Source organism: Spermophilus citellus, assembly GCF_964194105.1.
Source record: "Spermophilus citellus genome assembly, chromosome: 4".
Lineage (NCBI taxonomy): Eukaryota > Metazoa > Chordata > Mammalia > Rodentia > Sciuridae > Spermophilus > Spermophilus citellus.
In genome coordinates, this window is record NC_138185.1 from 103,554,261 (window position 1) to 103,569,416 (window position 15,156).

The 15,156-nt window shown below is 46.5% G+C and overlaps 2 protein-coding genes across 3 annotated transcripts in view; one reads left to right on the forward strand and one right to left on the reverse strand.

The window, feature by feature from the left end:
- Positions 1-4,256: 4,256 nt before the first annotated feature.
- On the reverse strand, positions 4,257-6,008 carry LOC308647762 (ADP-ribosylation factor 1-like). The gene has a single exon (XM_081292225.1). The coding sequence runs from the start codon at positions 5,929-5,931 to the stop codon at positions 5,386-5,388; it is 546 nt and encodes a 181-aa protein (XP_081148351.1). The 5' UTR covers positions 5,932-6,008; the 3' UTR covers positions 4,257-5,385.
- Positions 6,009-9,643: 3,635 nt separating this feature from the next.
- The window catches only part of ADAMTS7 (ADAM metallopeptidase with thrombospondin type 1 motif 7), a 46,156-nt gene continuing 40,643 nt past the window's right edge, over positions 9,644-15,156 (forward strand). Inside the window, exon 1 of one of the 2 annotated variants that reach the window (XR_014021893.1) lies at positions 9,644-10,062. Coding sequence is in view for 1 of the 2 variants with exons in the window: in XM_081293521.1 (XP_081149647.1) it covers positions 9,963-10,062 (100 nt within the window). In the remaining variant the exon portion in view is untranslated. The remainder of the gene's footprint in view (positions 10,063-15,156) is intronic. The other variant, XM_081293521.1, reaches the window with a different exon arrangement.

Genomic DNA, 15,156 nt, shown 5'->3' on the forward strand with positions numbered 1-15,156 from the left:
TTAATTTTAAGTAACAAGGGTCATTGTTTAAGATTCAAAAGGATCATTTGCCCAAGGGTACACAGCTAATCCTAGGCAGAGCTGGGACTTGAACTCAATCACAACTCTAGAGTTGGCTGTGCATTGCATCATTATGTGGAATTCACCTTGAGAACATCTGGACCACACCTGCAGGTCTTATCTCCACCATGAGGTATTGCAGTTGGCCATTCAGATGTTTTGCAAGTGAGGCTGCAGATTCTTGGATGTACATCAGGTCATCACTATTTTTTGTTGTTGGTTGTTTTTGCTCCTTTCTTTTGAAAACTTTCTCTGATCTCTGACTTCCTGCCTCAATCTGGACTGGTTGTTCTCTTGGCCTGCTTACTAATTAGTTATAATTCTCAAATTTTTCTTTATTATTGTTCTGGAGACTTCCTTCACCTTACATTTGTGTTGTGGTGTCTGTTTCTTATTAGTATCTTGGTCTTCCTTAATTTACTTCTTCATTTTGGTGAAGCACATCCTTCAGTAACTTTCCTGAGAAAGGGTGCACAGACAACAAATGTTCTAAGAGGTTGAGTGCCTAAAAGTGTCCTTATTCTATTTTCTCACGGTTGAGAGGGTCTGGGAATTGAATTTGATGAAACCATTTCCCCTAGAATTTTGAAGGCATTGTTGTTGGCTTCTAGTTTTTAGCATTGCTAGAGAGAATTCTTGTGCTATTCCAATTACAGTCTTGGGAACCATTTCCCTCTCTTCTCTGGAAATTCTGGAAACAATTTTCTTTAATATCCAAGAATTCTGGTATGTCAAGATGTTGTGCCTCAGTGTGGGTCTTCTTTATGCTAGATGCCACTAAACCCTTCCAGACTAGAAATTCATGTGCTTCAGTTCTGAGAAGATTCTTTTATTTACTTTTTTTTTTTTTTAAATTTACTCACTTTTGTGTGTGTGTGTGTGTGTGTTGGGGATTGAACCCAGGGCCTCATGATGCTAAGTTTATGCTCTATCATTGTTCTATACTCCCAGTTTCTATAGTATTTATTTGATAATCTTTCCTGTTTTCTCTTTTCTCCTTGGTCTCCTAATTTTTGGATATTGGATTTTGGCCATTTTATGACATGGAGAAGTTTTTAGTTTTCACATAGCCATGTTAAGGAAGTTTTTCTCCCTACAGATTTTGATGTTTATTTCATCTCTAAAATATCTTTCCTAACCCCAAATTATATGACCAACTCCATTTTTAATGTTGGCAACGGCAATTTCATAATAAGTTTTATGCTATCTTTATTCATCTAAGTGCCACTGCAGGCAGTATTTGTGAGTATCTGTTGGATAAATAAAATAGTGAAATGATTTATTCACTACAAGAAAAATCAAGAAAAATGACCTATATAGTTCATTTTATATATAATCTTATTACCAGCATAGATTCTGCTTTTTAAATGTTGGAACAAGTATTTTCATTACGAAAGTTAATAAAATGCATGAAAAATTGTTAAAGGATAAATATCGAGCAGAAACAACTTCTAAACACTCAGTAAATACAATAGAAAAGCATAAAATGTTTTCAAATTATTTCCAGACAGGAGACAATGGAACATCCATTGCTGAAACAATGGCATGAAAAAGAAGAAAAACACATTTTGAAAAAGAAGAAAATAGACAAAGCAACAACTGGGCTATAGAGTTAGGGGCATTAAGAGGCCTAGGTTTGTGTTGGGTCAGGCATGGTGTATAGCAGCAAACTGCCAGCCCCAGTTAAACTCTCAGATAACCAATCTTCTGAGATCCTACTAGGCACCAACCCATCAGACACGAACCCTGCTCTCTGAGAGTTCATGGCTAAAGGCAAGATTTGACTGCAGGAAATAACATGGTGGCCATTACCATGGGTCCTCTTATAAATCAGCATGGCTCTTGGCAACTGGTCCTTAGGAGAGCCACCAGGATTTCCATGAATCCTTAGTGAAGGGGATGTGGTCCATCTCTCACACAGCTAGCTGTCCAACAGATTTAGAAACAACTTTAAAAGGAGGAGTCTCCCCAAAACAGATCTCTCTCTCTCTCTCTCTCTCTCTTTCTCTCTCTCTCTTTTTCCCCCCCGCTGGAATTATGGGCTTGTGCCACATTGCTGGGAAAGAAACAGATATCGTTCTGATGAGAGAAGGCAAAACTGGTAATCTGGCAGTGATGTGGAGGGGCTGGGACCTGGGCACGGGAATTAGGCCAGTCCAGGCCTTCATTACTTAACCTCTCCATGCTTCAGTTTTTCATTTCTAAAATGAAGATAATATTGATGACACTGACATAAGGCATATGCTGACACATGGGTTACAGTGCACATTCAGTACCACAATTTGTCTCCATCAAGTCACCATTCTTATAGCCCAAGTGGCAACTGGAGAGGCAGTCGAAACCAATCTTGGGCCTTTGTCCCATCAGCTGACTGACCACTCTGACGTCTTCCATGTTGATAATGGACACAGCTCTTTCCGTGGCATTCTCCTGCGTGGTGTAGGGAAAGGCTGCCTTTTCCAGCTGTGGAGAAAGCTGTGGCATTCCCAAGAAAAGTCCCTGGGGAATGGTGATAGGTTGGGAACACCTGTCTCCAGGGCATCCAGAACAATGGCTAACCAGGACCATGCCGACAGCTCGGCAGCCCCTTCCAAGCTAATCACGCCATCAGTGCCAAGGCAGCGCTTATTCAGCTCAGTTCCTGTCCTATGAGGGGCTTTTTTGGGGCATTCTTGTTCAGTGATCTGCCACCTAAACTAGCATTTCCAATTATTTTGCAATTCTTGCAATTTACTGGGGTGGACAGGATCCAACAACAATGACAAAAATCTTTAATTTGGCAATACCTTGTCTATCAAAGTTACAAATACATACGTGTTTTTTTAAATTTTTTTATTTTATTTATTTATTTTTATGTGGTGCTGAGGATGTAACCCAGGGCCTTGCACATGCTAGGCAAGTGCTCTACTGCTGAGGCACAACAGCAGCCCCACATATACTTTTTTTTTTTTTTTTTTTTTAGTGTAGATGGACATAACACAATGCCTTTATTTTTTATGTGGTGCGGAGGCTCGAACCCAGGGCCCGCCCATGCTAGGCGAGCGCACTAACACTGAGCCACAATCCCAGCCCCCACATATATGTTTTTAACAGCAACCTCAGATCAAAGATTTATCCTACAGATGCGTTCATACATGTGCACAGTGGACGGTCAAAGCAAGGGACTGGAAACATCCAAAATACTCATCAGCAGGAAATGGGTATAATTGTATATACCCATAATGGAATATAATTAATACAACATTTATTTGAGTATTAAAATATCTACTAAACACATGCTATATGCCATTGTTCTCGGTGTTTAGGATATATCAATAAGCAAAACAGATTCCCCACTGTCATGGAGTTCATGTTCTGGTTAATATGCCACATGCTATAAAGTTGTTCAAAGGTTACAACAAATCCATAAGTAAGGATATACAGCCATTTCCAAGTTATATTGTTACATGAAAAAAAAAAACAGAAACAAATAGAGCATAGACATATTACCAAGTGTGTAAAATATGTCTTTGGGTCTGCATAAGATTTTTCTGGACACATTCATGAGAAACTGAAATAGTAACAACCTCTGGGATGAAGAAATGAGGGATTAAGGATCAAATTTGGGAGGGAAGAGTTACTTTTCAATGCTTATAAAGTTTGGATTTTTATTCCATGCTTCTTTTACCACAAAATATCAAATATGAAGTAAAGCCATTTAACCTGATAAGTGCTTTCAAAGTCTTTCTTTTTTTCAAAAAATTTTTCAGTTGTAGATGGACACAATATCTTTATTTTATTTATTTATTTTTATGTGGTGCTGAGAATCAAACCCAGTGCCTCATGCATGCGAGGCAAGTGCTCTACCACCAAGCCACAGCCCCAGCCCTCAAAGTCTTTCTTTAATTCCTTAGACAAGGGTTTCTCAACCTTGGCACTTTTGAAAACTGTTGGCTGCGAATCAGTCATTCAACAGCAGTCCTAGACTTTACCCAGGAGAGTGGCACCCTCTCTCTGGCTGCGATAACCAACAGTGTCTCTAGACATTGCAAAATTCCAGAGGCAAAATCTTCCCTGATTGAGAGCTACTGCTCAGGACAACTTGTCAAATAAATAGAGAAAAGGGAATTACTATCACCATTAGACAGATAAGAAAGTTGAGATCAAATCGGTTGTATTTTTGTGTGTGTGCCTCCTTTTCCATTGTCATTTATCCATTTATAATTTTTTTAATAGTTAAGAGACTTTATTCTAATAGCTATAATTACAGTGCTTGTCGAAATGAAAACTGAAAACAAGTATACAAAACAGTTGATTACTAATCGTGTATCGAAAGCATTAAGAGGTTCCACGACACCAAATAAACCAGTTCTGAGGTTTCCCCAAGATAAATTTAACAGCTCCAGCTTCTTCAGTGTTTATCAAAATACAAAAGAAAAAAGTAGAGGTCGTCTTTTTCGATGGCAAATCGGACCCTTGCAGTATGAGGGAGGAAGCTGCTTCACACATGGAGATGGGGGTGCTCCGGGACCTGTGGGTCTGGAGTGGACCAACCCTCCCAGCTTGCACACACTCATGCTGGTGAGACCCAGACCTCCTGCCAGCGGGCTGAGCAGGTGCAAGAGTGAGTGGGTGCTGGGAACATGGGCTACTGCTCTGGCCACACGCCAACAAAGGGCGCATCTGGGCTGTGTCCCCTGCAATGGCTCTCCCAGCCCACCCCCAGGTGACTGTGTGAGCACAAGTACAAGCACAACGCTATGGAATGCAAGTGACCCAAAGACAGGCGAGTCACGGGGTCTCTACTGGGACCATGCAGTGGATGGCGGTTTGTGTCACCGTCTTTGTGTTCCCACAGGGGAACAGCTGATCCGATGGACTAGCATTCAGGCTGTACACTAGGCATAGTCTCCTTCTGTGTGTTCAAGTGTTCTCCTTATCTTGTATTTTTAACTATTTTAAAAAATGCACTGAGTTTGGGTTAAAAACCAACCACCAAATGGATCCCAACACCAATCTACAGCCCAGGAGCTCCTGGAGGCCAGGTGCCCACAAGCCTAAATCCCTCCTCAGTACTGACAGTGAGTTGATTCTCTTTTTACAATAAAAAAGCTGAGTAATATTGCATAGGAGTACCAGAAACTGCCTCAGTGGAAACAGAAACTATTTACATTAAATAAAAACCTGGCTGCAGGCTGCGTCTGCACATGTACAGCACGGTGCGATGCACACTGACCAACCCATGGAGACAGCTTCTGGCACTCAGGACCACAGAGTCGCACGTTTGCCACATGAGAGGAAAGCGAGGGCGGAGAGGAGAAAGTGAGGGGGTGGGGGGGTTCTGGTTCACTTCTGGTTCCGGAGCTGATTGGACAGCCAGTCCAGTCCTTCATAGAGCCCGTCCCCGCTGGTGGCACAGGTGGCCTGAATGTACCAGTTCCTGTGACGTAGCGAGTGCAGCCCCAGCTTGTCTGTGATTTCAGCTGCGTTCATGGCATTTGGGAGGTCCTGCTTGTTGGCAAACACCAGGAGGACAGCGTCCCGCAGCTCATCCTCAGCCAGCATCCTCATGAGCTCCTCGCGGGCCTCATTCACACGCTCTCTGTCATTGCTGTCCATCACAAAGATCAAGCCTTGGGTGTTCTGGAAGTAGTGGCGCCATAGTGGCCGGATCTTGTCTTGGCCACCCACGTCCCACACAGTGAAGCTGATATTCTTGTACTCAACGGTCTCCACATTAAAACCTATGGTGGGAATAGTGGTCACAATTTCACCCAGCTTCAGTTTGTAGAGAATCGTCGTCTTCCCTGCAGCATCCAGGCCCACCATGAGGATGCGCATTTCTTTTTTGCCAAAAAGGCCCTTGAAGAGGTTTGCAAAGATATTCCCCATCCTTGTGGGTGGTTGGAAGCGACACTGGCCAGAGACCTCAGCGGCGGCTGCTCCGAGCCAGGCCTTGGTTTCGCTCCCACAGGATGGCGGCGCTGACGGCCTCCATTTATAATTTTAAATGCACAGTGCTCCACTGTTTTCCTGCCTTTTAACAATCTATCAGGGGCTGGGGATGTGGCTCAAGCGGTAGCACGCTCGCCTGGCATGCGTGCTGCCCGGGTTCGATCCTCAGCACCACATACCAACAAAGATGTTGTGTCCGCCGATAACTAAAAAATAAATATTAAAAAAAATTCTCGGGGCTGGGATTGTGGCTCAGTGGTAAAGCACTTGCCTAGCATGTGTGAGGTACTGGGTTCGATTCTCAGCACCACATAAAAATAAAGATTCATCAACAACTAATAAAATGTTAAAAAAAACAATCTATCAATATGCAAATGAATGAATAGAAGCGGAATAAATATAATTTATTTTAAAGTTTCTTTGTTTGTACTAGGTATCTTACCCAGGGGTGCTTTACCACTGAACTACGTTCCTAGTGCTTTTTATTTTTTGATTTTGAGACAGGGTCTCACTAATCTGCTGAGTCTAGCTAAGTTACTGTGGTTGGCCTCAACTTTCAATCCTCTTATCTCAGCCTCCCAAATCACTAGGATTACAGGCATGTGCCATCGTGCCTGGCTCTTTTAAAGTTTTGATCCATTTTGGGTAATGTTTTAGCTATGTTAAGTCTTGCTGGAGATGTTGGATTATATAGCATACCAATCACTTGGTGAATAGACAAAATAATCTCTGTCAAGACTTAAAGGGAAAACTCATAGGAATTTATAGTAATAACCCTTGGGATGGAGAAATGAGGGATGAACATGTTAAAATAGCAAATCTCTTGCTTTGTTTAAAATGTTCACTTTGTCCCTCAATATTTGGAGTTGACTGGTCTTGTTTTTCCAGTTGGATTATTACTCATGTCATGAGGGTATGACTAAGGCTTCTCATTCTTTTGTATCCCATGGTGTCTAGAGTAGTTCCTAATGAGGTTTAAAATAAAGGTGCCCCAAGAGGATATGAACAAAGTACAGACCAGGACCTGGCACACAGATGAGATTAGAAAGGGACTGTGTCATCTGTGGAGTTTAAAAATATAAACTCTGGGGCTACATTTCCAAAAAGCCTCTAATCCGTTTGGCTTCGGTGGCTTGCCAAATGTATAAGAGAGGCAGGTTGTGGTACAGGCCAGGAGGTGCTGTGTGTTCCATCTCAACTCCTCTCTTCCAGCCTCCCCCCCATTTAAAGGATTGAACCCAGTGCATGCCAGGGAGTGATTTACCACTGAGCTACCTCCCCAGCCCTTTGTAAATTTTTAGAGACAGGGTCCTGCTAAATTACTGAGGTTGGCCTCAAATCTTCAATTCTCCTGTCTCAGGCCCCGAGTAGCTGGGTTATAGGTGTGCACCGCTGTACCGGGCACCTCCTCTTGATCTCTATATTGTGCTGGGGCCTGGAATCATAAACACAAACAAGACTTAACTTTAGTATCCCACAGTTGTGGGGTTAGCATACCCATAGCAGACATCAGCAGTTAGTGTGACTAGAGGGGTAGCAAAGGGTACTCTGAAAATCTGAGGGTCAAGGTCTTTCTTTCTGGAAGGGTGACATGTAAACTAGGCCTGAAAGGACAAATTACAGGTGCAGCAGGTTTGTGCCCATCTTTTCCTTTCACCTTCACATGACTGCCCCTTGTCATTCTTGTTTCAGCTCAAATGCCACATCTTTAGGAAAGCTTTCTCTGACCACCTGTGGAGAACAGACCTCCTAGTCACTCCAAGTTTTATTTTCTTTACAGGACCTCTGGGTAGCTGGTTCTATTTCTGTATCTAGCTACTTGATTGCCACCTGTGGCTTCCTCCAGAGTGGGAGCTCATGTGAGTAGAGAGCTTACCCATCTGTTCACAGCTGTATCCCCTGTACTCAAGGTCTGTGGAGTGCAGAAGACATTCGCCAGTGGTGGCATCTCCAGAATGCATTGGACAGGTCAAGGTAAAGTCTATGGCTTTGAAGCCAAGATGTAGGATGGAGTCTCAGGTGCAGATGGGAGGAGGAGGAATCTAGAGAACCCTCTGAAAAAGGGAACAGACAGGGTGGAAATTAGAGGGGACATTGAGCACCAAGGCATACATATATTAGTATCTTTACTAGAAGGGAGATGAGAAGGTTTTAGACTGACGGTTAGGAACCCATGAAGACCAAGGAAAGAGGGGAACCAAGTCTTTTGGGAAGATAGGAGGGGAGAGGATCACAGAGCCCTGGTGGAAGCACTTTTCTCAAACTGCTGGAAGGCACCTGCTCCATCCTGACTAGAGAAAGGGAAAATGAGTGAGTGCCAGTTACAGATACTTGTTGCAGAGGATGAAGGGCAAGAGGCAGAATGTAATGGTTTGAATGGTCTCTGTCACTGGGCAGCAAGACCAGTTGCTATTAGGCCTGGGGGCAGAAATAGAAGGTGGTTGGATAGGGGCCAGGGGTCAAGCAGTAAATACAACTAGGGAGGGAAGTAGGTGAAGGAAGGAGAGGCTGATGGGCGCTGAGAAGGGGAAGGTGACAAGGGACTGGAGAAAGAACAATACATCGTTTGATTGTGAGAGTTTAGGGAGTGTGGGTAGACAGCAGGGTCAGAGCTGAGAGTGGGGCACCTCATCTCAAGATTTCAGGGGTTGAGCTGTTTGAGGGATGACATAACCTACACTATGGTCATAAGACCTGATGGCTGAGGTGGAGCTGGAGGTCACTGAAGATGAGGTCAAGGAAGTGGGTGGTAGAGAGCTACTCTGGTCCCTCTAAAGAGTAATGAGGTGGATGTGCAAAAGGAGCCAGAAGTGAGCTTCCAGGAATGAGGGAGATTGGGCAATAAGGAGATAGATGGGCCTTTGAAGACTGTGGGGCCTACCAAAAGGCTGGCCAAGGGTAGGAAGGTGACCATGACATTGTTGAGGGTCAAGACCAGGTTTAGTGAAGGCAGGAGGTGGAGGGAGGCAGGGGTCCCCAGAGACAGCTCTGGAGAGCATGGTGGTTATGGAGTCAGGAACCAGAGCCTAGGCAGCGGCCAGGAAGGACAGTGTTTGAGGCAAAGTCTGGCCCAGGATGTGAGGCTGGGGTTGGCTGGACTCCAGGATCCCAGGGACCCCTGCTGAAATTCTGTGGCACTTGCCTGGGAGAGATTGGAGTCCCCTGACTGTAGGCTGAATCCTGTGCTTCACTCCTCGGAAACACAGGCTTGGAAAGGAATCCATAGACCAGTAATTGCGGGGACTCCACCTAGCGTGGGAAACAGCTGCCCACCAGGGAGGGCCCAGGACTCTCTCCAGACCTGGCTTTGGGGCAGAATCTACTTCAGAATCCCAGAGGCCCTGAGGCCCTACCGTGTTACCCTCGTCCCTCGGGAGCCCTCTGTGTCCCTTTCTCTGAGGGACAGGACAACCGGGCCTAGGGAACTAGCGAGGGGCGCCTCCACCAGCATAGATTATGGACAGATTCTTTTGGGGGCCTTGGAGGGGGCAGGCGGGAGAGCCGGGCCCAATTCCAACACCAGGGGGCGCCGTAGGCGGTCGGGCATCCGTCGGGGGGCGCTGCAGGCGCTGTGCCAGGCCCCGCCCCCAAAGCGGAGGGCTGCCGGCTGGGCGGAGGAGGCCGGTCGGGGGGCGGGGCGAGGCCAGAGGGGCGGGGACGCGAGCCCGCGGGGCGGGGCGGGGGCCGGCGCCGGGCTCCCCCTCCCTGCCTAGTTTTCTTTCTTTCTTTCTCTCCTTCTTGCTCTCTAGTCTTTTCTTTGCCTTCGCAGCCTGCCGAGGGGGCGGGCCTTGCAGCTTTTGTTGCCTGCGGACGGATCCTAGCTGCCCGCCCTGCCAGAGTCGGGGCCCAAACGCCGGGAGCTGCACGCGGCTGGGCACGTCCTGAGTCGGACCCTGGACCGGGCTGGGACCGGACGGGACAGACGAGAGCGTGCGCGAGGGGTCGCCCGGCGGCCGTCAGCTCCGGCCATGCCTGGCCGACCGAGTCCCCGCAGTCCTGCTTGGCTGCTGCGTCCCCTCCTCCTACTCCTCTGCGCTCTGGCGTCCGGCGCCCTCGGACCCGCACCAGGTGGGTGGCCGAACCTCCCTGGCCGGCCTGGCCCTACCATCCTCCCCGTTCGCCCAGCCTCGGGTTAGCCCCTACTCATGTCTGCGGACCCCGCTCCGCCTGTGTCTGGTAGCATTCCTCTCCCCTGGTGTTAGGGGTGGGGGTCCCACCAGCAAGGGAGCGGAACCAAGTCTCCGGAGAAACTTTCTCAGCCCCGGACTTAGTAATCGACCCAGATTTTCGTCTGGAATAAGTCTCTTCCACTCTTAGGACTCCAGCTTCCCCACCGCGGGAGCAGAGATGCGCGCATCTCCTCGGGAGAGCTTTTGCTGGTGTGGGCAGAGCGCGGTTTACCCGCGAAGGATTTGGCTTCTCACTCTCTTTAGTCTGGGTCCCTGGGGAGTAGGCTGGCCTTGACGCTGCAGGCGAGGGGCGCAGGTCCGAGGTCTACAAGGGTTCACCGAGGTCTTCAAGGGTTCCCCGCCGCGTTCCCCGACCCCCGCCCACCGCATCTGTGTAGCCTGCCCAGCTCTCAGCTGCGCTGGGGGTCGCGTCCCGCTCTGCCCTTGCATTTCCTGCCTCTCCCTTCCCCAAGTGTGAAGGCGCCGTGAGTGTAGCGGGAGCAGGAGCTTCTTCCTCAGCCCTAGATTAACTCTCCTCGCCCCGCCCGCCCGGCCTCCGACGAACCCCTGGCTCGCATCCAGACTCTTGTTTGGCGATGACCTGCCGGGCAGCCGCGTGCCTGGCTCACACAGAGCAGCTGGCCTGGGAATTTTAGGAACCAGGGGTGTAGGAGAACCTTGGCCGTGTGCTCAGGGAACTCCAGGTCGGATGGGGGCCGGTTGGGTACTGGGGAGAAAGCCCCGACAGACAGGCAATTCGAAGGCTTTGTAGAGGAGGAGGGATTGAAAGGATGGTTGAGTTTTGGATGTACAGGAAGGGTGTGGAGGGGGTGGGGGTCTTCCCTGGGGACATCCGCTCTGAGACATTAGGCTTACTTTCTGGGGATGGGGGTGACCTTTCTCCCCAAATGGAGAGACTTGTGAAGCTAGAATAGTGTCTAGGCCCGAAAGCAGAGGACATTTAAACCAGATCTTAGAGGTTTAGGAAAGACATTGATGGTAATGGCCAAAGAGTGTTTTAGGGAGGTTTGAATTAGTAGCAATATGCAGGGAGCGGAGAGGGAGCAATCCTTTATAAACACCTACTGTGTGCCATCACTAGTTCTTATTTCTCATCTCATCAACTCTGCAAGACAGAAGATAAAGACCTTTTATGGGTGAGGAAACAGGCTGAAAGAGTATAGTGACTGGCTGGGGTTGGACTCTTGGGCTGCCTGAAGGAATTCTGCTGCTCAGAGCTGATGAGAATGAGCTGGGTGATGGGAATGAGGGAGCAGGAAAGTGATCCCCGAACAGGCGCCCTGGCATCTGTGGGAAGAGTGGTAGAGGGGAGTGGTCAACTGCATAGGATTCTTGTCAGGATTAAGTAAGATATTGAATGTCAGTTGCTTAGTATAGGGCAGAGTAACTACCAAGTAGTGACCATTATCTGTATTAATCTGTGAGGCTGATTCAGTAAGATTAGGGAATCTTTGGTGAGTCCTGCAGTTTGGACCTGTTGTCTAGGAGTGGAAATAGGCCAGGTACCCTCTGCCAACTAATCTAGGCATCACCCCCACCTAGTAGAGAGTCTGTCTCTGGTATCCTCATAGATATGTAGTATGGTCTCCTCCCCATTCTTCTCTCATGATTTCTGATTCTGAGTCTGCTGGTCTCTTTGTCATTTTGTTTGGAGCTTAAGATTTAAGAGCCTGAGGCTCTTGCCATTGAATGGTACCTCTTTTGAGATTAAAGGATACATCTTGGGCTCACTTTTAGGAAAATATATACTGACTTTCTCCACGAGGGACTTGATGGGTTTCTGGGTCTCATTGTATCTCTTCCCATCCCCACATGCTGTATTGGTGGTGTAAGTCCTGTGTTCATGCCCTTCTGTGCATACCAGGAATGGAAGTGGGAACTCAAAGGGGAAGGCATGTATCAACCACATATCCTCCTCCAGTTATTTTTCCTCCTTGGCAGGCACTGCAGGTCATTTGAAGGGCTGGATTGTAACTTGGGTTCCTGATATGGAGGTGAGGGTAAACATAATGTTGGCATTTCTCTGGTTGAAGCTCCAAAGTGACAGTCACTGAGGGATACTATTCAAAGTATTTAACACCCAGTGTGGCAGGAGCTCTGTCCAATCAGAGCAGACCTCCTGACCTGGCAGAACAGACTTGGCCATGACTTGCAGTCCTGCTGAATAGCACCTGCTGCCTTCCCCAGGGAGCTTCTGCGCTGCAGGCTCAGCTCTGTGCAACCCAGTACATACTATGTGTTCAATGGACTAGAACCTGCAATTATCCTTCGTTGTCACTGGGTGGTGCTAGTTTCAACCACCAAGATCTCTGCTGGGGTCAACTGTAGGCAATACTGAGTTTATTTTTTTGCTTACTCTACCCCTCTTTAAAAATATTTTAATGGCAAAACAGTGTAAATTATCATAAAAAGTTCAGAAAACAAAATTATTGAAACAGAAGTCACAATCTCCTAGAAGTATTTTTCTCTTTTTGGTTAAAATACATATTAAACCATTAGGCAAAGAGATAAAACAAGTTTTTAAAGAAATAGCTAAGGGGTTTGGGTGTCATTCACCGGACAGGCATTTGTCCTACATGTATAGGGCCCTGAGTTTGATTTCCAGGACTGAAAAAAATAAGAAAAGAAAAAGAAATATCAAAGTATACTTTTGAACTTCTACTAATTTTGAATTATAGCATACCTCAGGTTTACTATGTACCAGTCACTGCTGTAGGCACTCATTTAATTTTCACATAACCAGAGGGTGGGGTATAATTATTATCTTCTCTCTCTCTCTCTCTCTTTTTTGTACTGGGGAATGAACCCAGGGGTGCTTAACCACTGAGCCACATCCCAACCCTTTTAAATATTTTATTTAGAAACAGGGTCTCACTGAGTTGCTTAGGCTGACTTTGAACTCTTGATCCTTCTGGGTCAGCATCCTGAGCCACTGGGATTACAGGTATGCACCACGGTGCCCCACATCTTCCCTATTTTATTGATGGATAAAGCTTGAGTCACTTTAACGTGGTCTCACAGCTGTGGGCAATGGAGTGGGTATTCAAATCCATGCAGTCTGAGTCCAGATCACACTGATCCTAAGGCCTTTTACCTGCAGCACAACTCTACTTAGCCCTGTTCACATTTTGCCTGTGGTGGTGTGTGCATGCACATGCACTCCGGATAACTCTGCTACTGAGCTCCACCCCCAGCCCCTGTTCACATTTTAACTTAATAAGGATGCTTTTTTTGTAACTCACCTGAAATTTCTGTCTTGCAATATTTGTCCAAGGTCTAGAGCAGGACAGTACAGTACATTCTCAACAGGGCAGTACATTACCCAGGGAGGCAAGGGCATGTGTCCCTCCCTAGGAACACTTTTTTGAGTTGTTGGAGCTATTTCTTCCTGCGGGGTACAGATTCTCTAGGTACATACCTATTCCCCTCCTCCACCCTCATTCATTTGAAGATAATACTATTTGCCTAGAAATGTGCCAGGGAGCTGCTGTTCTTCAGGTAGAGAACTTCAGGTTTGGTTGGTATCGCTGCCCCTGACCTTGAGCTCATCCTTGGCGGCTTCAGCTTGATTGTCCCAGCTGTGGAACCATTTAAAGCCTTGGAATGTAGCTATTGTCTTAATCTCCTTCTCTTTGCCATTTTCACCCTTTACCTGGACTTCCCTCCTTAAGATTTCTGATGTGGGTTCTCCAAGCAGAGGATCAAAGAGATGAAATGGCCTGGCTCATCCAATTACTAAGTGGCACAGTTGGGACCTGAATCCTGATCTGTCTACTTTCAAAGCCCATGCTCTTGTCAATGTATTATTTTGTCACTCTGTCTCATTTCACAAAACAGGTGCCTGGGCTAAGATTGGTTCTTGTTGCTTGTTCTCTTCACTTCTCTGAAGATCTACCACATGGTACTTACCACCACAATGCCTTCCTCTCTACATATAGCTGAATTTGTACCCATATGTCAGGGGACATCTCAAACGGATCCTCCTTGATGAAGCCTTTCTTCATCCCAGTCTACCTATGGGGTGTCTTCTCCCTTGCTTGGGCCTTCCCAGGCTGGGGGTCATGGTACCCTTTGCCCACTTCTCTGCCTTTTGCATTTTTCTGGACTTCAGAGCACCAAATGATCCTGCATAATTAGTTACCAAGGATCACATACCAGATGCTATAGCCAGGCATTTCATAACAGCAATGAGCAAACAAGGCTGGTGGGGACAAAATTTTGTTTTGAAACATGGGATCTCTAGGCCTTTCTCATTTTTTCCGTATTGGTCACAGACTAAGTTTTTACTGAATAAAATAAAACACAAATGTGATGCTAAAGGACAACTTATGGTCAGCCACAGTGTTGGGAACAATAGGGAGGAGTGAGGACTGTGGCAGATAGGGGAGCACAGACCCTCTCTGAAGGGGACTCACTGCTTGACTCCACTTCCAATTCTGCTAGATAGGAATTTAAGCCTGGATGTGTGGGTGATAAGGAAAGCTGAAAATTGAGATTTTTTTTAGAAAGTCATGTGATTTTTAACACTAGCTACTGATTAAAAAGTTTTCCAATAATGGTACCAGCCAAAACAAACAAAATCAATAAACTAACAAAAACAAGTTTGCAGGCTGTGGTTGTGGAGTTGTAATCGCAGTCACCCTTACTAGTATATCATAGCAGTAAGTCTCCTTAAATCATCCAGCCCTGTGGCTCCCAAATGCCACCCCCTGAAACGGCCCCTTCAGAATTCTTAGGGAGGTTTAGAAAATTACAGAAACTACAGATCTTAGACTCCAGAGCCTCAGATCTGTGGAATCACACTCTCTGGGCTGCGTCCTTGGTGTCTGTAGTTTTTCAAAGCTCTCTGGGTATTGCTGGTCAATCAAGTTCACTCCCAGTGGGAGGTTTCCTAACTTCCCTGATGGTCACAGTTCCCTGAGGCTATTGGTAAAAAAAAAACATAACTTCCTAGTTATGTTTCCTGGAGATG

What these genes read in the sequence shown, in the direction of transcription:
- LOC308647762 (XM_081292225.1), bottom strand. Translation starts at nt 5,931, where the DNA reads ATGGGGAATATCTTTGCAAACCTCTTCAAGGGCCTTTTTGGCAAAAAA.